The following is a 26,662-nucleotide window of genomic DNA, read 5'->3' as shown; positions in this document are numbered from 1 at the left end:
CCTTTGCAACAGGTACTGTTACTACATTCAAGCCTGACAGTCACCATTATCCGACATCTGCCTCCAGCCCCAGTGCCATGCCTGTTTCATCAGTCTTTCAGTCTGTATCCAGACCTACAACTAGCTCTGTAGCAGTTCAGCCATTGTCTAGACCAGTGAATGTTTCAGGAACTTCACAGACACTGCAGAGACCAGTTGCTGGATGTTTATCAACACAGCAGATGCCCCGGCCAAGTTCTGGAATATCACAGCCTGTTAGCAGACCTGTAACCATTCCAGTGACGACACAGCCAGTATCAAGAAATATCACAGTTCCTGTAGTGGCTCAACCTGTGTCCAGGCCAGTGACTACTGTAACAGCACAGCCTGTAATACTCAATCAGGTAAATTTTTATTCCCTTAAACTGTAAAATACTCATTTTTTTTTTGAATCAATTAATGAGGAACATACTGACTCACTTAGTAGAGTGATTTGAAGACCTGCACTAGATTATTGACTACCATTACGTAAATTGTAAAGATTCTAGGACCATAACATTGCTCTGCTTAATTGATATATATATTGAAAATACTGATGTACAAACTCTTACTATGTTTAAAATGTGTTGCAGGGCTCAAGGATGGTAGCTTTACCTAATAACAGCAGAATTAAATGAAAAATCTTAAGCATAGATTGATGTGGTTTAGGTAATTTTCTTTAGCTTATATGGAGAAATAATGGAAAATCCCATTCTCTAAACTTTACAGAGATGCATTCTTTGCTTAGAGACGGCTCCTTCATATTGATGAATTAATTGCATTTTGCAGTGACTTGCATTTGGTGTTTAGCTTTTCCCACATGATTTTTACAATGCTTCTCTTGGGGTATGGCTGCTTGAGAGAATGCTGTTGTGGCAGCTTCTTGGTTCACATGGCAGCTGTAGTGAAACTGTGGTATGAGAATGGGGGTGCAAGCAGCCATAAGCTGTAGGGTGAGTAGCTGAAATGCTCTTGCAAGATACTTGCTTTTTCTTAAAAGCCTAAGGGAATTAGGTACACAAGTCATGTATTGTAGATCTTCAGGGAGAGCCAGGGAACCTCAGGACTCCCTCAGAACTTCAGGGAGTCAAGTTAGATGCTCTTTTTTGCCTTACCGGTTGGGTGCTTGTGAGAGAGAAAGAATGAATATTGACATTTTATTTCAGTCTTCATATATTCTGCTTTTATTGAACAAGGCAATCAGTATGAATAAGGCTGTTAGAATGTGAGAATTAGGTATTCTTCTTATGATTTGTAGCTAAATAATTGGTGGTGCTGGATTTTCAGAAAAACTGTACAATAGAATTGTTGCCTGCGTAGCTGGATCTCTGGCAGATTTGTTACGAAGGAACTTGTACTTTCCAATTTTGAGTCTTCAGGAGCTGATTGACAATTTGTAAAGAGAAATTTTTGGGCATGTCTAGTGAAACATGTTAATTAAGTTAGTCTGTCATGGCGTGTATGAAGGCCTAAACAGTGATATAATTAAAAGGCTCTGAAGTCCTTTTAAATTTGTCTTTATAAAGCAGCCTGAGTTAATACAGAAAAGTCTGCTATTTCACCTAATGTATACGCGTATTCCAAGTCTGTGAGTTTTATCAAGGTTTGCTCATTATGTAGTATGCTTTATTAAGTCCTTCAAAAGGATGTTAGGATGTCTTGCAGAATCTCTGTTGCATGAGACAGCTTCCTCCCATACTTCTCTCCCACACAAATTCCGTGTTTTTGTTCTAATAGATAAAGCTGCTAGTGGCCTCTAAAATGTTTTTATTAGGAAACCTTTGAGTAAGCAGACCTATGAAAGCTGAGCCGCAAAACATATATGTAAGCGGGATGTAACTCACATGATGGTAATTTCTTTTGAAGGTTAAACATGGTATACACACAGCACTTATTTTTGTTGAAAGTTCTTTCTCGTTTATCAAGCTTGCTTGCAATAGAAATGTCAGAGTTGACTTAGACTTTTTTGTTTTTAATTTGCCAAAACCTGCAGGTTGTTCTTGTTACTGGTAGAGATACACCTATGTAAAGCAGTTGCAGCTAGAAATGCGGCTTTCAAGGTGCGTGATGTAGGAAAGGATCTCTAACCATGTATTAGTCTGTTCTGTCTTTATTCCAAGTTAGATAAATTGCTTTACAAAGCAGAGCATCTTTTTGTGGGATGCCCAGTACATATATATTCTGTGGTCTCTTAAAACTTAGACAGTTGAGACTACCTCATATTGTATGGTTTCTTTTCAGTGTTGACATTTTGATCATGGCTTTCATGAGCTCTTTAATTTTTTAAATTTATCCTAAGTGTGTTCTTAAGATGTTATTCTTGAGAACTGTTAGGAAGACTGTTCTGGTGGTGGTTTTCTTCCTTGCTTAGAACATACTGAAGGTGACTGTTCCATCTCTTCAACTTAACTCTTCCAGATTCAGATTTGTATTTCCAGTTTCAACCTTATTTGGGATAGTTTGCTTCCTTATCCTTGTATTGTTCTGTCACTTGATTAAACCATACTTTGGGAGAGGGGGAGGGAGGAAGGCTTGATTCTTGTGCTTTTATTTTTAATGAGGTACTGTAGTTCAGGTTCTTGGGCAATGTTCTGTGGTTTTTAATATCACTCCTGACACATTGTCCTTTCCTCTTCTTAGTGTCATATGTATGCTACTTTTCTTTTGGTTCATGTCCTTGGCTAGAATTTTCTTCATTCAAGAGCTCCTTAAGCTTTGGAGATATTTTTCCCCTTTATCTAGTCTTATTTCTCTTGGGACCACTGCTTTATATTAATGTTTTTCTACCTTGGGCTTCATGTGACACTTTCATCCACACATTTTCTGTTTCTTCCCAACTTGATTCTTCCTTTTTGTGTTCTTGTTACTGCACTATTTTAAATCAGTTCCAAAAATTCTGAATTGAATTTGGCTTTGGTGGTACTGTCTACACCAGTCCTAATTAATTCAGAGTGACTGCTGTTGTATATGATATCATAAGGTTATCTTCTTCTTTAAGACTCATTCATTCTCAGCGATGAAGATTTTCTACGACTCAGCATTCAGAATGCCTTCCAGTAAGCCCTAGCCACTTCTATCCATCTTTCCCGTAATGGCTAGGCACATTCCTCAGTCTGAGTGTGATTCAGGTTTCAGTTCTTCCTAGTTACTTTTGAAAGAGCAAAGGTCCAATACCATGCATCATTCCAGTTCTGTGTGGATTTGGTTACAGTTTGGCATGTCAGTTTCTACAGTTAGGAAACCCAGCATGCACATGGAGTCTAAAATTGTTACTAGTCTTCTGAAAAACAGAGTGACAATGTTTTGGTTTTTTTTCTTTACTTGAGCCCTTGGAACTTCATTTATAAGGCTGGATTTAGACTTCCTACATGTGAGAGCATCTGTACGTTTTAGTTTGATTTTTTTCATTGACATGGTAAAGCTGCTTTATTTAATTATTTAAAATGTTTTTGCTTTCTAAAGCATGATAATATTTTTTATTTTTTATTGTATATAAAAGAACAGAACCAAATTATATGAAAAGAATAATTTTAAACAGAAGGGGACATTTAGAAAAAAAATGAGACTGAATTTCCAGGGTTTTACTTTCTTGCTCACCAGACGTGTTTAGTATATACCAGGGAGGTGTACCCATGCCATTGAAATACCTAGTTTATTGAAGAACGCTGAAATTGTATCAGCACTTAAAAGCAAACTGGAAAGTAGTAAGAGTGGCAGATTTTGTGTACATGTAATGTATCGGTCATGTTTAAAATGGTGGTGTGCAAAGTCCTCCACCCAAGGACCCTACAACAGGCTTACCACCTGAGCATTAATTGCTTTAGAACTGGGGTTTGCAGGTAAGGGCTTCACTTGTAATTTCATGGGCTAGTCTGAAGCCATTGTGGTACAGTAAAACCTGCTCTGTTACGACTTCTGCTCATAGTTTTTACTTGTAACAAATACAGCAAAGAAGTTTAGTAGTTAATGTTTTTAGCATTATCACGATTTCAACAGCTACATCTTTGCTTAACTTAGATTGAATAGGATCGCTTGGGAAGAACGGCTCTTTGTTATCAGTAGGGCCCTGCAGAGTCTTCATTTCAGAGCTCTACAACAAAAACGGGGTGGGAAGAAAAAGTTCTCACTGTGTTCCAATCTTTTCTGGTACTTAAGAGTCCTAAATATGATCATACCTGTATGTGCACACTGCCTTTAGACTTGTTTCCATCAAGTTTAGTCAAAATGGTGGTAGTTAAAAGGGTAGCAGCTTCTACCAAGATGTTTTTACAGTTGTGCTTACTGGAGTGAGAAGCATATTAAGAGACTTATCTTTACAGCAAAAAGTATTGTGGCCTTTGTCTCATGAATACATCAATGACAAAGTGTGTGTATGAGTGTTAGGTGATTATGTTTTAAGAAAGTGGGGCTAATTCTGTCTACTCTTTTGTTTCACAGTGCATCTTGACAAAGTTAAGGCAACTAATTGCATTATTTCGGAGTAGAAAGATCAAGTGCCAACATTTTGCCATTTATACCTCATTTCAGAGATTTGATGCAATTCTATCATAAGGTTTTTCTTAACTCATTATTGTTGTTGCTGAAAATATTTCATGTTTCAAATTGTTTTAGTTAGTATGAACAGCCTATTGAGATATGAGCAATACTAACGATCTTGGGAAGTGTGTTTTTCACCTACCACAGCTTCTAAATTTGGATATTAATAAGAACTAAATTTGACGTTTCCTTTGCTCTAAACGTTACCTGTTGGGTGATCAATGAAAGTGTTTAGGTATAAGATTTCTGTGTTGTGTCTGAGAAATGCGGACTCTGTTTCATTTTTTAGGTTATGATAGTACTAAAGGGCAAACCTTTTAAGTTGAAGGGTAGAAGGATACCTGTATTTGGATATGCTCAAAAGCATCAAGGTGTTGAGAAACACGAACCAACTTTTAGGTTAGTTGTGCTTTGAAAAGGGAGTTAAACTGTATTATTTCAAGCAATGCCTTATAAATTATCCTACATAAAAGAAAAAAAAAATCAATGATACCATAAGTTTGAGTGCCATTCACAGTCAACACGTTGTAGATACTTCCTTACTTTCATTAAAGCTTGATCACTTCATAGAATTTGACTGGTGTAATCTCATCTTCAAGAGGCTTCTGCTCACATCAAGTTTGTGCTACTTTCAGTTCTGTTTTCCGTTCTTCTAAAATGCAGGTAGTAGCTGTTACACAAGAGTAACAGGCAAATGTCTAAGCTTGTATTGAAGGAAGAAAGCTCTACAGTTGTCAGAACAGTTCAAGTATGATTTGAAACATCATCAGACTTTTGAGCAAAAGTAATTATAATTAGCAATTCACATAGTGCAAGTAATATTTCATAAAATGGGCTTTCTTGGGTCATATGGTTGTTTGTTTTTTTTTTTTTTTGGATATACAGCTATGACTAAATTAACAACCACTGATAAGAGTTGCAAACTTCTTAAAATGTCAAAAGAAACTAACTGGGGGAGATTGTAATGAACTTGATTTAGAGATGAGTACTTATGAGTACTTGTAAGCAGTCGTATGTTTTTAAGATAAACCCTTTGAAGCCTGCAAGTAAAAAAAATGTTAAACCTCAAATTTCTTTTCCCTCTTGAAAATATTTTATTAGGATTATATTATGGATTCTCCACCAGCTGCACCAGATAATACATCTGGTATACTGTTTGGTGTGAGAGAGAACTCGGGAGTTCCACAGTACCAGACTGGGCCATCAGTGAATGTAACAGGTGGGTATAACTGTAGTAGTTGATAAGAGAAAGAAACAGCGTAATGTCATTTAACTGTAGTGCAGACCTTTGGGTTATAATTTTAAATAGGATTTTTAGAATATAGCATAGCTACATTTTTTTCTTCCCCCTGTACATAACACTATATAATGTTTAATGAATTAAACTTCAGAGCCTTGTGTTGTCAGACTTTGCTTTTCATTGCATTAGACTGACTGTAATATCAACTGATGTCTTGTAACGGTCATTTAGATGGAAAAAAATATTGCCAGATACACTACAATTTTTTTGACAGTTAAAGGCTCATTTTCTGTGTATCCAGCACTCTTCGACAAGCATGAATAGAAACAGCTGTTAGCAAGAGAGGGGCTGTGGAACAGTGCCAGAAGAACTTCCTGAGTCTGCTGAGTGGATTCCCAATGATGATGGTCTTGGTTTCCTGACTGCTATATATAGCAGTTGGAGTAAATGGGATCAAAAGGATCCTGTGCAAAAAGGAGGGGAAGAAAAAGAGTCCAATTTGACAACTAAATTTTTTTTTTTTCATCTAGCTAAAGCATATTTCAACAGGAACTATTTAACCTACCTAAACACAAACAAACAAACAACCCCCTTTTTTCATAGCAGGTGGAATAGATTTGAAGCATGCAGTGTATTCAATCTTAAACAGGCTGTAACTTGAAACTTTCCCTTTTTTTGTGAAGGATTGCACTTCTCTAATAACTGAACAGAATCCTAGGATTCAGTCTGTAAGTTATAGATGACAAACACTTCTGATTCTTCCATAAGGTAACAGGCTACCTATAATGAATGGCTTAACAGGTCATACTAAAAGTAAAATAAAACAGAATGACTGGTAGCTTCTTCCGTTGCTTGGTATGATGACTTTGCATCTCTAGCTAAGGCATTCACTGCAGCTACTGATCAATGAAGGTAGTGTATTTCTTTGCATGTGTCTATTCTGTGATCTGATTCTTGTCTTAGTGGCATAAATAGCTTTTTGTAAAGCAAATGAGGCTTTTATTTATTGCAAATGGTTCAGTATTCAACCCTAGTTCTCCAAAGCCACAGGTATTAACGTTTAATTGTATTTTTCTAATTTATGAAACCTGCTTGCATATTTAACAATTACTTACATTAGTAAGTAATCAGGCTCTTATCAGGAAAAATGAAGGCATCAAGGCATCGAGGACTGTAATTGAAAGTAATATGCTATACTTAGTCTGTACATGTCAGTAAGATAGATATATGACAGAGAAAATAGATGAAAAGGTTTATAATTCCTGGTTCTAAGTTTTTATTCCTGTATGACACAGGAGGCCAATGTGATATTTAACTTAATTTTCCAGGAAGTATCTGTGTGTTTTGTGGTTTGGCTGGCATGATAAGGTCACATAAGGCTCTTATATTTAGGTTGGTTGTATGTGCCGATGCCTACTTGCCTGTGTTGGTGTTGTGCTTCCTCTAATTCATGGGCAGCACTGCTGGCACAAAGCATTCTGGAATATGGTATTTCTTACTGGGAACCAGCCTGTGGTACTCTGCAGGATAGTTTAATTTCTGCATGTGGAGTCACTGAAGAATACACAATTTTTAGCTCAGCATAGCATAAATGTTTGTTTTTGAGGTCTGTGAACCAGGCAAATGAGGAACTGCTAACAGACACTAACCAACCTTTTTGCTAGGCTGCTAAACGGTGGTGGGAAGTTAAACTGTACTGATAGCTCGTACCTGGATCTTGGATGGGCGCTGGGGATGTATGTGAAACTACACACTTGAAGGAACTATAAAATGCCATAACCAACAGAAAAGCTATTCTGTGGTATTCAAGAGCTGTCTGAAGTGTATGCATATGTTCGTATCACTAAGTTAATGGAAGTGTTGTTGCAGGACAGATCTGAGAAGGCTTTAATGTCCCTATTCTGTTAATTTAATGTGATTTATGAGATTACATATACCACCTCTATTCAAGGTTACCATTTTTAATATCTTTTACCATATTGTGGCTTATTTTTGCAGTAATTCACAATATTGAATACAATGATGCTGTGTGTATGTTAATAGTCAAATGTTTCATAATAACTACAAAATATTTACAGAAGTATTTACTAGTAGCGTGAAGCGAAGGTTATAGACTTCATAAGCAAACTGCAAAACCAAACAGCAACTCTGTGCTCTGGGCTCAAGTACCTGGAGTCCCTGACAATTTCAGCTTGTGGTATGTTGGGTGGAGGATTGGACAAACTAGTCTGGAGCATCAGTGATCTGAGGAAACTTGGTGTCAATACACCAGACTAGAGAGGCACGTTGAAAAGACAAATCAGTCAGAACAGAGACTGGTTTGCATAGGCTAGATATTAAATAATATTTAAAATAGTTTTGTTTATTTTTCAAAATATGCCTTAAAATATTTCTAATGAACGAACAGCAGAATTCAAATGCAAACGTATGTATGTTCTCCTAGCATTATCACTTTTCTGAAAGAGGAAATGTATTAGATCAGAGGTGTATAAACCAAGGTAAGAATCCTTACCTGTATGAATATACAAAATGAATTTTTTGTGTGTCACAGATACGTCAAACTTATTAAATTTAAAGTATTATTAATACTTTATTTTATATCTATCTATATATATACAAGCTTATTAAAATTAAAAGTATTACCAATTTCATTAACCTGTAAAGATTGTCTTTTTTATATATGAGGTATATATCCTCAGTAAAGTTTTTTACTGAAGATTCTTATAAAATCAGACCTTCTGTCTTAACCCAGTCCCTTCTTACACAACAACAGATATTATATTTTTTTAAACTGTGCCTGCTGTGGGTTGATAGCCTGATGTTCAAATGGCCTTAGTGATGCAGAAGAATGCAGAAGTTATACCAGTTGTATAAAAACTTTTTTTGTGATCAAGGATAAGTAAATGTAAAACAAACAAAATCTAGGAAGTAGTATCATCTAGCAGATGACCAGTTTATTTTGTGAATGTGTTGTCTTTGGCAAACAATGCTCAGGTTGAGATATTTGAGTTTAGTATGTTCATTTATGTCAGGAAGAAGTGGGTTATTACGGAAGGGTATGCTCAGAAGGAGAATACTAGGATCATTAAATATGTATATAACAAGTGAATTACGTTTTCCTATATATGAGGCATAAATTGGTAAATCTCCAAATGCTCAAATGCCATAATTCCCTGCTGAGATTCTTTGGATTGAACAGGGAGACTGTTTGCTAGCTATAGATAGCTAACACAGGGTAAACACAACTTGGAGGTGAACCAGTGGCTTGTTTTTTATTTTTTCATAGTAGTTTGAATAATTTTATGTAACACAAGTTATCTCTGATCATTGGAAAGGCTTCTTAAAGATAGTAGTTAATTTTTTATTACACCCAAAGAAGTCATTGGAGCAGTTAGACGGTTGGGAGGGAAATGTACAAGAATGTCCTTACTCGATATTGATATTGTATCTGGGAGTTATTTTCTGCAAGTCCTGTCCTCCTCATAGTTCATCATAGTGTAAAAGCTGTCTGCAGTCTGTTCTGTCACTTCAGAATTACTGAAGGCCTGTGCTATCACCTCAGAATTACTGGTATGTAGCTGTGCTTCAGGTCTATTTGAAGATTAATCTCTGTATCAAGATTACATCAATTGGATGATGCTCCAATCCAAGGATAATCTTACAGTAACAGAGGCATTGGTTTCAGGACGAGAGAGCCAAATACTGAAGGGCCAGTATATTAGGCACTGAAACTCTGAATTTCAGAGTTGTTTATAGTGTTTTATTTATTTATTTTTATAAGAAGTACTGCAAACAATTAGTGAATCAGCATCTTTATCAGAATAGAGCAAAACAGGCATGCTCTGATTGCTCATTAGAAATTACAACACTATTTTCATTTTGGGTAGTATTTTGCATACAAACTGAAGTCTCAAATGTTTTACAGAGTTAAGAATCTGTTTGAGATGAGTGTGGGTCAAGACGTGAAAAGCAGGCCAAAGAAATTCAGTTGGTCACAGTATGTTTTACTTGGTTGTAGAGGTGGGGCTGTGTATCTTTCACCTTTACCCTTTTCTTCTCCACCGTCTGAGAAAATTCTGAGTTGGATATAGTTTTCTTAACTTCTGCATGGATTATGATGTTAGGGAAATCCTAACTGCGGTATTTGGACTTGTCCATCCTTTAAAGTATAGGCATCAGTAATGTGTTTGTAATATACTATGGAAAAAAACTGAGGTTTTTTAATTTAAACCACTAGGTCTGAATGAGAGTGTTTTTGTATCTAAGCGTCCTGCTACTTCTGAAGGCAACAGTGTAACTCCAAAAAAAGCCAAGCCTAATGAGGTTGGTGCTGGAAGCAATTCAGATGTTTCACCTACAGTTAACTCTCCAACAGTAACACCATCACAAAATGTATCTTCAAAAGGTAGGGTAGATCAAATGGTCTAGCTGTCCATCCATGTATCTGGTTCATGGAAAAAGCTAGCACTCTTGCAATGTTTAAGTTGATCATTATTCTTAATGCTATTAAGGCAAGGTAAATAAGTAATTGTTCTGCCTTAAATAAAAAATAAAGACAAACCTTTCAATGCAAGAATTTATATACCTTTACAAATTAATTCACCCTAAGTTATTGCATATTCAAACTTTTGGCCTTCCTTGTTCGGATGTTTGACTTTGGTGAGGTGGAGACTAGTTGAGTTGTTCAGTAGCTGTGAAAACAGACATTCAAAATAAATGCCCCTGAACTCATCTTAATTTTTAGCTCAAACAACTTAATGGGATTGAAACTTAACCAACTAAAAAATCAAGTTTGAAAGAATTTTGTGACTGCTGAATTTATCAAGTAATTCTGGTTAGTTAAAAGGATGAAAACAATTAATTTTAGGAATGCAGGATGAGGGACTTGGACTATGGAATCTCCATCCTTGGAGTTATTAAGAAATCAACTGGATGGCTCTAAGCATGCTGATTGGGTTGCATGTGCTTTGAGTGGGAGGCTGGACAAAAACACCTCTACACATCCCTCCTCAATTCTGTGATACCGGTATTTGGAATAACTGTTGCAAAGTGGTTTTTGCAGTTCCAACCTTTCTTTTGATACGGTTTAAAATAGCAGTAGGAAAGGAGCAGGGGAATTTAAGTTTCAGGTTGCTCTTTGAATGAACTTCCCCTCCCTACAAGTAGAAAGGTAGTCTGGCTGTTTCAGCATATTAATAATTAGGCACGTTTCCTCCTGAGCCAAAAGGTGCTTTCCAGCTGATTATAATAGACCAGAACTCATTATTGGCTTTGAGATATTTCCAGCCACATATTCTTTCCTATAACATTAAAATGAGAAGCTACCCACATTGTGATTAAATTGTTTAGAATCATTTCTTTATTATTATTATTATTATTATTATTATTTTTCTCACGTCTTGTTTGCAGCTGTTCTGCTATCATTCTCTTCCTTAGCAACCAGCAGGAAGTAGCTATAACACGGAATATTGCTGGGAAAAAAAAATCCTCCACCCTGTGTTGGGTAAAACAGATACCGTGCTGCAAAACAGATACTGTGCTGCAGCTTACAGCATACAAAAGATAACCAGAGGATATTACTAAGTTCAGTAACAAAGGAATAGATGATCATAGTTATTGAGAACCCAATTTATTTGAGTTTGTCTCTAGGCAGTTCCATGATCCCATACAAATTTCAAATGTCACAAAATCCAGCACTGAGGCACCACAGAACATTAGATTTTGCTGCAGAACATTCCAAAATTAATTTGCCCTCAGCAAACTTGTCAAAATGTTTTACAAACTTTAATACTGAAGACTTGCAGCACAGTTTTGTGGTAAATCTCTTGCATGGTCATCCACGCATGTGAAGGACTTTCTGCTTAATTATGATTCTTAGCAGTAATGTTATCCTCATGGAAAAATACTGCTTGATCTCTGTCTACCTTGTGGATTATGCAAGATCATTTTAATGACAGAATGTATTAGGCTGTTGCGTGGTCATCTCTTAACCCGTACTTTTCCGTGTTATAGGGTGGATGGATGTATTTGTGTGTATATTTTTTATTACATTTTTTCGTAGCCCTGGCACAGTACATTTGACCCTGAAGTTGAGATATTAACACTTTTCCCGTGTTTAATCTGTTCTAAACTGCTTATTCTGCATGGAGTCCTCCAGATCTGTGAATGACTTGTAAATGCAAGAGAACTTGACCTGGAAAAGTAGCTCTCACTGTCTTTTGGCAGTTAGGAGAAAACTGGAAGCTTGGCTTTATTCATTGAAGTTTAAGATAACACAAAGGTTTTTGTTTTCAATTTACTTGAAAAGTATTAATTTATACTGGTAAGAGAGTATTTGTTCCTTCCATTCCTGGGAGTAATTATTTAGATGACTTATTCTCAGGGTTTCCAGAGACCTTTGCTCAACAAGAATGATGCATCTGAATAGGCTTAGGGTTACAACTACTGCCAGAGAACTATATAGTCTTACTATTGAGAATGAGATGGTGAAATTCCTTTCAAAATCAGATATCTGAACCCTACATGATGGAGATCAGGTCATGGCATAAAAAGTTTGTACTATTCTTTAAAAATTAAACCTTTTAAAAAAAATCACATCATCTGTTTCATCTGCGGGCTTAGGGGAACAGAATTAATGTTTTGTCCCTGTTGTGCTCCCATTACCCTCTCCCATTTTTTCCTTGTTATTTGCTAAGATTTTATATAAGTTTATATCAAACAGAATAAAATGATTTTGGAAATTGAGAACAGTAGTTAAAAGATGGTTGTAAAACCTTGCGTATGCTCACTACAGCCACATCAGTTGTAATAGCTTTTATTTCAAATAGCATGTTTTGCTAGAATAATAAATAATAATAAATCAGTCACTCTTGATTGTGAATTCTGAATCTTAATATATTTTCCAGGTACTAATGCTACATCAAGCAATATTAAAAATGGAGGACCTTTTCCACGAGCTTGTCCGAAGTGCAATATTCATTTCAATCTTATGGATCCTTTAAAAAATCATATGAAGGTAAAATATTTTGGGGCTGATAAACTTTATAAGTTTATGTGGTCTTCTGTTTGGTTATGAAAAAGAGTGCCATGTTTTGATGTGAAGATAGTCTGGCTTCTGGCTATAATCAGCCAGGGCCCAAATGTCTCATAGTCACAGAGATAAAGAATGGAGATGAGAAGCTCCAAATGTTGCTGCTTTTGACCATATTTTCCCAATGAAATGAGGCTTATGTGCTGCCTGTCTTCTTCAGCTTCAAAATGCAATTAAGAAGCATACATAATAGTAAAAGAAAAAAGTTTTATCTTTACCTAATCACTGTTTGTAGAAAATTGCTTTTGTACTTACTATACTAGCTGAATTAAAGAACTGTGAATTAAATAGTGACTTTATTATTATTTTTTAAATTAAATGTCAATTTACAGTATATGGGGATAAGTATACTGACTTACATTTCTATGCTAGAAAATGAACTCCTTACCAGTAGGCTTATAGAAAGTAATCATGCATAATAAGAACTGTTATCCAGCAGGAGAGAGATCTGTTCAGAAACATTCTGATTTTGTTCACTGTTGGAAACTTCATAGCATTTTCTATATGAAGTAGTTCATACTTTTTAAGCATCAAGTTTATTATTACAGCTACTGGGTTAAGTGTTCATTAAGTATTCATTACCTACACTTTTAGGTAGAGACAAATAAATAATGTGTATTGTGTGATGTAGGATTTCTGAATTTTTCATGATGCTGGAAAAAAATACGATGTTCTCAATAAATGTCTTCCCCAAAGAGGTACAAGATAAAAGTTTCTATGAGGTGCTCTGTAAACTTACTCTTGTCAATAAAATTGTTGCATAAAAGCTGTTTTTTTCCTGTTAGATTTAAATTAAGTAGACATTTTTCTAACGAGTAAGGCACCATTAGGCAACATTGGTATTCTGATTTGAATCTTAAACTTATTTTACATGAAACTATGAGAATAATCCCTCTCTGGTGTTGAAAATGCATTGTATTTTATCTAAACACTACCAAAAGATCATTTCAGAGTTAAAAAAGCATATGTGAATTTGAATGCAGTAAGTGTGTCACAGAATGGAAATGGAGCTTCGCATGTAGCTCTAGTTAGCAGGTGGCTTCAGTTTTTAAAATGTCATTGATGCAGTTTGTTCAGACCGACTGATACCTTTGTCTCTGTCTGTCTCTTCGTCTCCCCTTTTCTATTCAGTATTGTTGTCCAGATATGATAAATAATTTCTTCCCGGGAGTGGCCAAAACAGAATGTTCAAGTACAACAAGCAAAATCAATGAATCTGAGAAAGGAAAATTGATTATGTTAGTTAACGACTTCTATTACGGAAAACATGAAGGTGATACCCAGCAGGTACAACAGGAGCAGAAGACTCATACAACATTTAAGTGCTTCAGCTGTCTGAAAGTTCTTAAAAATAACATAAGGTATTTGAATTCACTTCCTACACATTTTAATAATTTACAGCCTATAGCAATTAATTTCATACATTCACAATTTGTCTCTTTGGCATAGATAGATTTTTGGCTCCTTGAAAACTGATAGTACTGGGTAATTGAATAGAAATTGAATTAGTTTTTACTGTGCATGTCCATCCATATTTTAAACTTACTCACTGATCAGAGTACGAGTTTTAATGGTGTCTAAAGGAAATGGTTTAGTTTTAATGAGAGCAGCTGTACGACTTTGGGGTTGAAAAGGGCAAGCAAAGTATTGTACAACTTGCCATCCTGATTGATGGTGATATCAGTAGATGTGAGTGTTAATTTTCTTTAGGGATTTCCAGTGACTAATAGTTGGTGGTTTACTTATGTAACAACTGTTATTTTGATGGAATAATTTTTCTTCCAAATGCCACAAAAAGCTTCAGTAAGCTGTTTTAATGGGTAGACCAACTCAAGTCATTGTTCATTTGGAAGTTAAGGTCATTGTACTTTTTACATGCATTCTTCAAGGGAAGCTGAAGTAGCAGAATGTAAAACTGAAGAAAAATGAACTATTCTTTCAAGAGGCACAGCCTGCAGGTTAAAACAAAACAAGGGTTTCTTGAAATTACAAACATTAAACTTGCTGTAAATGTTTAAGTATTTGTCTGAGTAAAAGTGCCAATATTTCGTCTTATGCAGTTAGAAAATTTGTATGTTGTCAGCTCTTCAAGAGAGTTTACTGTCATGACTTAATGGTGTCAATTCCTTTCTTCTGCTAGGTACCTGGATATTTTCAGTTCTTTTTTTTTTCTTTTTTTTGGTCTTTTTAAAGCAACTATGTTATATTAGAAATCTGAGCTCAAATAACTATTCTCTTTATCACAGTAAGGGACTGTATTTAAAAAAAAAATCCAAGGTCACCACTTTGAGAAATGCATTCCTTTTGTGACTGTGACCTACATTTAATACCTCCTTTGGCTGTACTGAAATTAAGCCCATTCAAAATAGAACAGTTTATGAAGTTAACAGTGGTGGGTTATGCAACTAGCTGTCCTTTTGGCAATTCACTGCTCCACAAATAACTGACCTGCCAACAATGTGCTAAGTGCTTAGTCTTCTCATCCAAGGTAGGTCCTCCTGCAGATAGGTGGAAATATTAAGAAGGAAAAGATGGTGACTTTCAGTAGTGATGCACCACCAAGTTTCTGATAACCTGGTTATCAGCTGCACAGTGGCATTCTTTGGTAACTGCCCTTCATAACATATCTTCAGACCTAAATACTTTATAGAAAGGCAGGTCTTGGTATGCTGTCAGTTCTGGATGGAGGTAATTTCAGATAAAGCTATGAAGGTCCTAGTTGCAGATGTGGTCTTACTACTTAATAGCTTTCAGCAGAGCTACAATTCTGCTTGCTTCAGAATGTGGATTTGAGCCTCTGGTGGTGGTGAGGTCTGAATGGTTGGCATGTTTTGTTGCTGTTGTCTTTGACAATTTGTGTGTATTTCAAGACCGGAATTTTGGCTAAACAAACATGAAAAATGCAATAGATTACTTAGTTTTAGAGCATGTTTCAGACATGTTGCATGTTCCTTGTAATAGTCAAGATATCTTTTTTAGCTTTGAGACGTGATTTCCAGCATAGTCAGTTTGCTTAATAACTTCTTGATTTTTGTTTGTTTGTTTTAAATGAACACTTCCTCCTATAACTTCTTGAAATTGAGAACTGCTTTCTGAGCAGTGTTTCTAAGGGTCCATGTGCATTTTGCAAGGGATATGTCATGGATAGCGTTAAAATGCAGCTTTTTGCACCTGTTCACTATCATTCAAAGGTTTATGAACCACATGAAGCATCACTTAGAGCTTGAGAAGCAGAGCAGTGAAAGCTGGGAAAGCCACACCACCTGCCAGCACTGTTACCGTCAGTTTCCCACCCCATTTCAGCTGCAGTGCCACATTGAAAGTACACACACACCTTATGAGTCGTCTAGTAAGTTGACTTATATCACATTGAACCTTTTTGTGACCTAGAATTTTTAGATATTTTCTCATTTATGATGGTTAATAACCTCTGAATAAAGATATTGTACTTTAAGAGCAATAATCATGAGGTTTAATATAGAAGCTGGGCAGTCATTCAACTTATGTCAGAACAAGGTATCTGGAAAAAATATTTCTAAAAGCTGGGGGAGGGGGAGGGGAGACAGGCTCTTTGTTTTTTTTATTGAAAGCCCCTGCTTTCAAGAGTTCGTGTTGTTTAGGGGCCTTGCATTACGGGCTTCCTGAAGTTGTGCAGAGTGTTTAACATGAAAAGTAGAAAAATTGTTAGATTCTTTTACCTTTATAGAGTTTACAGTTCACATATATATATTGATTTACTTTTGATCCCAGGCTAATTTTCTACTATATTTTTCTTGCTTTTCACTTTTTCTAGCTATTTGTAAAATCTGTGAATTATCCTTTGAAACTGAGCAAGTTCTTTTGCAACATATGAAGGACAATCATAAGCCAGGTGAAATGCCGTATGTTTGCCAGGTATTTCAGAGTGACTGTTTTGTATTTAGATGACACCCCCCCACACATAAACACTCACTGTCTCTACTGTCAATAAACTTTTAACATGAAAGTCAAACTTCTTATTTTAGGTATGCAACTACAGATCCTCAGCTTTTTCTGATGTAGAAACACATTTCAGGACAGTTCATGAAAATACAAAACATTTGCTCTGCCCATTTTGCCTCAAAGTAATAAAAATTGGAGCACCTTATATGCATCATTATATGAGGCATCAGGTAAGCAGATATTTTTCAATCCTTAAGTGAAAAATGCTAAATAAATATATAATGAATCTCTCCCTAAAAAATAAACAACAACAACAAATAGGACTGATTTGTATAGTTGTTAGTGGATAAGAATAGTTACTAAAGGATGAAGCCTTATAACTTCTTTTGAGAGGTCTTTAAGTGTATTGTTAGACTTCATCATGTTTTTACATGACAGAAGTTCCCTGTTTAAAAATCTCTGAATATTCTGGAAAGAATCTCTCTGCTACTTGGTTTCTTCACCAAGTCATAGTGATGTGTTCTGCTTTTCTCGAAGTTAATAGCAAGGCTGTCAGTGATTTAACTAGAGAAAAGATTGTGAAGTACTGTGTTGACTTACTTTAATTGTCAACCTCTGATTCCTTCTCATCTCATAATAATACTGCTTTACATTTGTACACAGTTGTCTTCTCTTTACAATATTATTAAGAGTTTATTAGCTTGATTTTTAAAAATCAGATGATCGTTCCTTGAGACATTCTAGGGCTATAGTTTTGTTTATCATAACATTCCTGCTTACCATATATATATTTTTTTGAAGAAAAAAGGAATATACCGTTGCACTAAGTGCAGACTGCAATTTTTGACCTGCAAAGAAAAAATGGATCACAAGACTCAGCATCACCGAACATTTAGAAAACCTAAACAGTTAGAAGGATTACCTCCTGGAACAAAGGTAAGTGTTTATATATGAAAAGTAGAGGGGCAAATGAAGAAAATGCATTGATAGGGAAAGGGGTGAAATTAGAAAGAGATGCTTTTCTCCTTTCTTGTCCAAAGCAAAGAAATTTCTGCTGCCTCTAATACTAAAAAATCACTTCCTTTTGCAAGAATTGTTAGGAACAGTTCATGGTTTCCTCCTGGTGATATGTATTGTTCTGTTTCATTCTTCAGAAAGTTATCTGGAATAAGTAGATTGGCTAATCATGAGGCAACAAGAAACTTTTTTTTTTTTTTTTAATCCAGGAATTGATGGGTTTGTTTGATATTCTTCCTAGCAGGTCTTATTATTCTGACCTTTCTGTTTCTTTTCTGCTGCTACTTGTGGTTGTTTGGTTTTTTGGTTTTGTTTTGTTTTGTTTTGAGAGCAGGATGTAGACAGTTGCAGATCTGAAGAGAGAGCAGTGTTCTTTGTCATAGCTAATTATTTCCAGAAAAACAAGCTTTTTAACCATCCAGTGGACTGTTGAGATTAAGCTTACTCTAGTCAACAGTAAAGATTGTCTCAAAAAAAAGTAAATACTGAGGGGAATTTCATACGCTATGTGAAATTGTTATTTCTCTCCTAAAATGGCTCAAACTTCGATGTAAACAGAAATGGGAACTTGAAAAGTTTAAATAGAAAAACTTTTAATTTTGTACTTCTAGGTTACCATTCGAGCATCTGTCGGATCTCTTCAATCAGGATCTTCTGTTAGTACGAGTACATCCACATTTCAGCTATCACCTAAATCTAAAAATACAACCACTAGAAATCATAATAGATCTAATACAAATAAGTCAAAAGCAAAATCAAAACCGTCAGCTACATCAAAGAAGCAAAATGCATGGACCAACAGCAGCAGAAGAAAAAAAAAAGTTACAAATACAGCACTGCATAATCTAAGGTAAAATATTAGCATTAAAATATATGTAAATATGCTTTGAATATAAGTGGTCATTTCATTAATTTTTCAGTCACTCATGATACAGCAATACAGAACGTTTGACCACTTCATTTTGCAGAAAGTGCAGACTCATAAACTTTCCATGTGTTGGTATTGTGATTATAATTCTGAATCTTCATTCTTCATAATTTTTTGGTTGGTGGACTTCATGAAGAAAGAACAGATGCACTGACATGTATTCTATTCTGAATTTAGGATCTTTCTCTGCACAGAGCCCCAGATGATTCAAATACTGATACACCAGGCAGATTTACATTAAAAGTGGCCTTTGGAGGGAGAATACACCTGTTGGGGTGTTCTTTGCAAGCTTTCTTATGGAGGGAAAACTGTTTTCCTCCTTCAGCTTCTAAAGGGTTTTATTTGAAACCATTATTCAAAAGGTGAAGTCTTGTCTGTCTTAGGAGGTACCTTAATTTGGGGAGCTAACAAAAGGGTCAAAGTAAATGCAGACTGTGGGGAGAATGCTGTCTTTATATTTAGAGTGTAATGGTTTTTGCAATCCTTGTTAATAATTTAATGGGTGTTCTTTGGACTTGAATATCATTTCATTGCCTAGCATGAATTCATTTGACAAAGATTATGGATGCCTCCATTTCAGTAAGGTGCCAAAACTCACAAAATGTAGCTCTTTAAGACATCCAAAAATAGCCAGCAAAACTGGGGAAGAGCAGGATTACATTCTTGATCTATAGATATTTCAAAGCTTGCAGAGGATTTTGGGTGACAGGAAAACCACGTGCTCCTGTGCTCATTGTGGCAAATGAAGCATTTCTTTGAAATCCTTTTGAAGTATTGAAAGATAATGCTAGCAGCTGAAGTTGGAGGTTCTCATCTGCAGGATCTTGTTTACAGAACTGCCCAATAACAGATGTTTACATTAACTTGCACTTTTTAATTAAGGTCGTTATGTTAATAATTGAAGAAAAAAACATTTTATTCATATGTACTAACATATCCCATAATAAATATTTAACGGATACATTTTTTTGAATTCTTCTTTCTTTGTTTCTTAAAAAGACTTAAAGCAAAAAGTTTGAGCTAGTTATGTTCTAAAGTGTTGATGTTAACTTTCAACTTTTTCATGTTCCTGTTAGGTATCGTTTGGGAGCTCACAAATGCATCGAGTGTTACTCAGAAATAAAGGATTTTGCAAACCACTTTCCTACATATGTCCATTGTAGCTTATGCAGATACAATACTAGCTGTAGCAAAGCCTATGTGAATCACATGATGAGGTAAGAACTGTACACAGTTTTTATTGGGTTATCAAATACTTTTAAAATACATATAAATTGTGTTAAGTGTGTGTATTAACTGAATTTTTAATTGTGTCATAGGACCAACAGGGGCATGTGTAAGGTTGGATTTTCACTTTTTATTGAGGGCCTAAATCCAATGTTCTTGTTCACATGCTGTTCTATTTTTGCTCCAAGAGTTTCTGTGAGATCTTTCATAATTATTTCAGGCAGACTTAACAAATAATGATTAATTGTTGTATGTTCTCTGGGAAGCCAGTCTCCTGTCATTTACCTCCTTGATACAGTCTTGACTGTTGCCTCCCTACTTTACCTCTTGCAGCTCCTATCACCACCTAAGGAACAAGGGGTGATAAGAAAGAAGGCTGTTACAGGGAGGATGTTTCTGCAGCAGCCTTTGTACTCAGCTGCTTGCTTTTTGTTTCATGTGGGAGTACAGTGTTGGCACATACTTAACCTGCAAGTGAAATAACTTAAGGTTTTCTGAAGATGTCATTTTTATCTCATTTAAATCTATCTCTTTAGGAAGCTTGAGTTCAGTAAAGCTTCTTCAGCATATAGCTTTGCTGTGTAGCTTCAGCTATGGTGTTTCCAGACCTAAAATGTGAACGGAAGTAATATAACTACATGCAAGCAGTACTATGCCAAAAAGCTAAGGCTTGTCCCTCCCATACTTATTATTTATTGAAGAGCTCAGAAGGAGTAGAGATGCTAGATGTTCCTGAGGTTCTTTGTCACCTTTTTTTCTTGAACACAGCAATGTGGGCTTTTTGTTTGTTTTTGGTTTTACCAGTTTTGAGCTGGAGGTGAGATTCAGAAGCCTGTAAAATTTCATTATTTTTTTAGAGTAATTCAGGTCAATAGTTGAATATTCTATTTCCATGCCTCGTCATAAACAAATTGCAGTACCATGTACAGTATATAGGGGATATGTGGAGATGTACTCAAGAAAACTAGTTTAAGTGGTAACGTGTTCTTATATTTAGTTTTCACAGTGCTCGTCCAAGTAAAAGATTTTGGATCTACAAGAAGCATTCAGAAGAGCTACGGTAATTCAGCTTTTTTCAGTTACTGAACATTATGTTTTTAGTTTTTGATAGTGAGTTAATTGATTAAATGAGATTAGATCCTTTTGAATTTCTAAACTTACACAAGTTAGAGCAGAAAAGTGAAAATACTAGCTCTTTTACTAACAGTGTTCTCTTTTATAACAAAGATATGTCTAAATTTGTTGACTTCTTTCTCAACGCAAGGCAGTTCTAAAAAGTATTTCCAACTCTGTTTTCCAATTATTCATAACATGCAAAGTTTGAAAGGAGAGGGAGGTGGGAGAACCAAGAAACTCAAACTTTACAGGTAAATTCTGTCTGAAGTGGCATTCTTTGTACTGCATCGAGCATGGACATGTCCTAGTCAGTGACGGAAAATTTCAGATGCTAGTTGCAGTATAAAAAGTAAGAATACTTCTGTGAGTCACCTCATCGAAGTTGCAAAAGCAATTTTTCTGTATAGTCTGTCCAGTAGCTGTAAGTTAAGAAAACCGTAAGTATGTTGTGTTTATATGTACTTTTTACTTTGTCTTCTCTAGAGGTGTGACCGTAGTATGTCTTAACTGCGATTTTCTGACTGATGGTTCTGGCTTAGATAGCATGGCCACACATCTGAGTGAAAGCCACACTCATACTTGTCAAGTTATTATAGAGAATGGTGAGTACTACACGTAGCTTTCCATGTAGTATACATAAAGATAAATACTTACATGAGGATGTCTTTGTTACAGCAGTCCTTTTTTCATCTTTATGTGCTTAGATTTGAAAATGAGTACTTGTGTATTTCTACATATTTTAAAATGTTTTTAATTAATTTTTTTTCATTTTTATTTTCAGTTTCTGTAGATTTGCCAACTGCTGAACAAATATCTGAGTAAGTTTTGTTTTACCACTCAATGTTTCTTTTTTTTTCCCTATTAAATCAGTGACAGATGGCCAAAATTTGCACTTTGAACTTGGGTTTCTTCTGAATTCATTAGAATAGAAAATGTATGAGAAGCCCTGGCTTTACTTAATGCTTTTTGCTCTTGAACACATCCAGAATTACAAGAATGGGGAGATAGTGATTACTGAAGTCATGAAAAATAAACAGTTCCTGCAGTATTAGAACTTCTCAATCCTGACTTCTGAGTCTGGGCCTAGTGGGACCTGTAAATTCAGCTTACTTTTATTGCTAACTATATTAAATGAGTGTTTGTTTTTCACGTAATATTGTTATAAATATTTTTTTAAAAAGTTGTGACCTTTATGGAAGTAGGATAAGTTATTTAGAAATTATTTTCTAAATGATGTAATGATTAAATGATAAAAGGTATGCTGTCTCATTTTTAGTGATTTGCAAAGAAAAATTAATATGGGGATTTTGGCTTTCAATTTTTTAAGGATTTGGAAAAGAACCTGCACTATTGTGGTGCTTGTGTTTGTAGGGTTTGGGATTTTTTTAACCTTAGAAGAATCAGACATGCTAAGCCCTCCCTTGATTATACTGGAACAGTACGTGAGGCTTTACAATATATCTTGTGAAACTGTTTATGCCTTAATGGAAGGTTCAGAGGTGTGTCAGTTGAAACAAACACGAGTTCTCTCTAAACTCATTCTAAATGCAGGAATAAAGATGTTGATTAAGCTGCAAAGAAAAAAAACTTAAAAAAGGTGAAAGAAAACATTTTAACCCAGATTTAACAACAAGGTGTCATTGACTCCATATAGCCTATAGCAGGTTATCTCTAAAGGGGATTAGAGTTTCTCATGCATGAGGACTTTTCCAACAAAGAAAATTTCTTATGCCTCTGAGCATAAATCAAACTTCAGTGAGTGTTGCAAATATCCCCAGTGATATCTGATCTAAGGAAAGATGTCCCTGCCCGTGGCAGGAGGTTGTACTAGATGACTCTTTAGGTCCCTTCCAAATCAAACCATTCTATGATTTCATAACTGTACAGTAAATATTTTCTTTCTTATTTTCCATAAAGTGGCCAGTAAGAGGAGATACTGGAATACTCTCTCATCTGACCCAAACATAAAACTATTTTCTTCAGTTTTGAGTAATAGTAGAGCAAAATCTATGCTGCGAACTTCAAATCTCTAGTAGTAACTGCTTAACAGGTGATGTAGTTGAATAAAAATGATGTTCTGATGGAATGGATAATAGACATTATTTAAAAGAATAGATGTTCTGGGAGGAATGGATAGGAGAAGGAAGTTAATTTAGGAAACCATTCCAAAAAGCCATTTAAGAAAAAAATGAAACTTCTGATTTTGGAGCACTGAATATTGAAATCAGGCAAAACACTGGGAAGAGTCATTTAAGAGGGTGAGCTATAATGCCCTGATTAATCTGGGGTGGCTTGTGTTCTTAAACAGTTTGGCTTTTGGTGAAACTCCAACAAAGGAAAAATAAGAAGTGTTGAGCTGTGATACAACCTTAGTTTTTTCTACTTGGAGCTGTCAACAGGTATTTGGAATTAATATATGCTGGACTACGTGTAAGGAAAGATTATAGGTGTATTGAATGGTGGGGAAAGAGGTACGTTTGTGGCAAGCAGTACTGCACGAGGACCTTACTCTCTTGAAAACACAGCAGAAGTGTCATGAAAATATTTTAAGGATGTTAAAAGTGTGAAGTATATTAATATAATATTGGGCAGAAGCAGGTGGGTGAGCACCAAAGGAAGAGATTTGAAGTAGAGTTGAAAATATGTACAGGTTTGTTTCTGCAAGCTGTTAGTGTGTTAGATTAGGGTAGATTAGGGTAGCTATTGCTTTTGAGAGCTCTGATGTTGCTGTAAGATTAGTTAATGGTTCTACATGAGGTGATATAATCTGTTTTTTTAAACTGACACGTTGATAGACGTTAATCTCAGGAAATCTTGTCCTTTCTGTGTAAGTCTCTGATACTTTGGACAAGAATGTATCATTGCTGAACCTAAAAGCGTAAGCATATCTCTGTAGCAGATTTTTGTATTCATTATTTGCAGTACAGAATAAACACAGAAATAAATGTTCATGGTGCTCTGCATTTAGCTTCTGAAGAGGAACCTGTAAACAGTACTCATGACGTTTGCCATGTATTTTCAAAGTGATCCATTAATGTTTCTTCCCATTCCTTGACCTATACTTTGATGAGGCATAACTTGTTTATGGGACTCTGCAGAATAACCATCATTGGACACGATAACACACACAGTACATTCTTGGAAGCTTTTGGATCTTCTCTTGCATCTTTCAGACCTTGGTATCTTCTGTGATGTATGAGACTACCAGTATGTGCTGTAAAACTCATCTCTATTGCTAATGACCAAATATGTTCTACAAGCTCTGTTTAGTGTTGATGACACCAGTCTTTGGACCAGAGTCCTGTCATTAGTAGTACAGATAACCTAGCTGGAGATGTTCCAGCAGGATTTTCTTTTTAAATTGTTACTCTACATAAGTTGTCTTGTTTTGTTGTTTAGTGATCTACCTTGTGCTGAGGGAATAAGGCTTAATAATTATGCGAGCACTCTTCTTTCTTTTCTCAACTCTCTGCTTTGCGCAACATTAACATATTTTTAAATGAACTGACAGTAGACATTTTTGTTGCAGGGGAGTTGAAAGTGAGCAGGTATCCTATACTGCCTTGGCTCACTGATACATCATTGTGGAGCAGCAAATTGAACCCAGTCGAGCTTGGGATTAATTTGGTATGTAAGCGAACAAGCATCTGGCCAGACCTTTTCTTTTTTCTTCATGCATTGAAGCTGTGGTATTTTTCTTTTTCTTTTTCTTTTTTTTTTTTTTACGTCTTTTAGGCAGCAGGTCTGGTCCTTTCTCTCAGTACTGTGGTCTGGCAAAGGCTCTTCTGTGTTGTTACTCTCTGCTTTGCAGCATTAACAGCATTACAGCTTCTGGGGGCAATACTCCTTGGAAGAGAGGCTTACCAGTGGTTTCCTTTATGTGATGTAGTGTTTCTTTGCTGCTCATTGTCTCCTCAAGTCTGTCAGTATCATCCCAAGCTAGAGTAGTGTATAAATGAGGATGTATACCTGCTAGAACCAAAGCCCATTTTGTTCTGAACTTGATCGTAGGTTTTTAAAGTAAAGGGTTTTGTCATTCTCTTTGGCTATTCACTAAAACATACAAGTCCTGATCTGTTTAATATTCAAATAAGTTGCATTTTGTCTGCCAATGACTTTGCCATATACAGTAGTAAATATGCTTTCTATCACACATAACTGCATAAACTGAATCTTGGCCAAAGGAATTTATTAGCTTTACTCTAGTGGCTAAACTTCTTTTTGCTCCTAAATGGTGTCGGAGGAAAGCATGTGATGGAAGCAGATATATTTATTGAGGGTGGAGCAGCCACAGTTCATTCGCACCTTGTTCTTTTGGTATCATCTCTCATCTTCAAGGATGCTCTACTCAAGCTGCTAAGACATCTGCTGATTTTGATTTCACTGCTTCTGACTTCATCTGTAGTTGTAGATAATCTGTGGCAAGTTTATCCATCAACAAGTTGTCTGAATATATGATGAGCTTTCATTTTGTCATGATGAACATCTAGCATTCCTACAGATTTAACCTCGTGCTTACAGTGGATTTATTTCTTGGTTGAATCTCTAATGTAGTGGCTTCCAGGGAACTTAGATAATCTTACTCTGACGTCAGTCATGGTTATTACCTCCTAGTTATAAGAGATTTCTGATTAATACAAGTTGGTCTTGATTTGCAGCACTTTCTTTTTCTGCATAATCAAACTCCACAAGATTAATCTGTTTTGACTGATATTTTTGTCCTCTTCACTTTTCATATAGAAACAACAACAGTTTTGGAGATAGTGAGCTTCTGCAGCCACCGTATTATTGCTAGTAACAGCAAAGATCTCATCATCAGTTTGTCTTTTATGCATACATTGTGATCAAGCATCTGCACTGTCAATCAGTACTCCTAAGTCTTGTTCTTTTTGCTGCTTTTTCTTTTTATTCTGACAGAAGGTATGTTCTGTCTTGCACGCTGTTATTCAATTTCAACCATCAGTTACATAGCACAAGTTTTTCTTGCAGGACTTGTTTCTGTTTTGTCACAGTAGCATTCAGAAAAGCATAGTGGGATCATGTTTTCATTGTGAACATGCTGTTGTAACTCAGGAAGTTACATCTGTGATATTACACTTTCATTCAGGTTTCTGTCAGCAAGCAAAACAGGAGTATGACTACAGATTTCTGTGGCCTTCAGAAATGTTCTCTAAGAATTTCCTGCAAATTACAGAAGCACTCTGTTTTGAAATTTATATATATTGGTTTTTTAAGCAATTTATGTTTAGAATCCCTGTGTATAATTGAGCTGGGTGGATGGAAGGTACCATGAGCCACTTAGATAACACAAAGTTGTTAGCTCCAGCTGGGGCTACTGCTTTCCTAGGAAAAGTTCGTTTTGGTTAAGGATGGACAGAAAGGGTATGTTTGGTGAATGATCCAAGCTGTTTTTCCAGTACTGCTTACCTGAAAGAGCTGCAGGAACATCTATGTGACTGTGGGAAAACATGACAGATCACTGGGAAGACAGTGGTTCATTATTTGAGGTCTGTAAGGGCACAAATATAAATACATTATATTATGTCAAGGCAGGCAAAGCTATGAGACT

At 35.7% G+C, this 26,662-nt stretch overlaps 1 protein-coding gene across 12 annotated transcripts in view; it reads left to right on the top strand.

Moving 5' to 3' along the window:
• ZNF280D (zinc finger protein 280D) overlaps positions 1-26,662 on the top strand; it is a 51,407-nt gene that overhangs the window by 9,851 nt on the left and 14,894 nt on the right. For 9 of the 12 annotated variants that reach the window (XM_035335476.1, XM_035335467.1, XM_035335465.1 and 6 more), the window contains 14 exons: positions 13-383; positions 5,656-5,773; positions 10,032-10,199; positions 12,700-12,809; positions 14,016-14,245; positions 16,076-16,233; positions 16,678-16,778; positions 16,889-17,035; positions 17,607-17,741; positions 18,434-18,672; positions 19,827-19,967; positions 20,975-21,037; positions 21,577-21,695; positions 21,875-21,911. In XM_035335476.1, coding sequence (XP_035191367.1) covers positions 13-383; positions 5,656-5,773; positions 10,032-10,199; positions 12,700-12,809; positions 14,016-14,245; positions 16,076-16,233; positions 16,678-16,778; positions 16,889-17,035; positions 17,607-17,741; positions 18,434-18,672; positions 19,827-19,967; positions 20,975-21,037; positions 21,577-21,695; positions 21,875-21,911 — 2,137 coding nt within the window. Of the gene's footprint in view, positions 1-12; positions 384-5,655; positions 5,774-10,031; positions 10,200-12,699; positions 12,810-14,015; positions 14,246-16,075; positions 16,234-16,677; positions 16,779-16,888; positions 17,036-17,606; positions 17,742-18,433; positions 18,673-19,826; positions 19,968-20,974; positions 21,038-21,576; positions 21,696-21,874; positions 21,912-24,622; positions 24,721-26,662 lie in introns of all 12 variants that reach the window. The other 3 variants (XM_035335471.1, XM_035335472.1, XR_004753479.1) reach the window with 2 other exon arrangements.

Source organism: Oxyura jamaicensis, chromosome 10 (assembly GCF_011077185.1).
Source record: "Oxyura jamaicensis isolate SHBP4307 breed ruddy duck chromosome 10, BPBGC_Ojam_1.0, whole genome shotgun sequence".
Classification (NCBI taxonomy): Eukaryota; Metazoa; Chordata; class Aves; order Anseriformes; family Anatidae; genus Oxyura; species Oxyura jamaicensis.
Note: the sequence above shows the minus strand (reverse complement) of the source record. Positions and strands in the feature narration are given on the sequence as shown.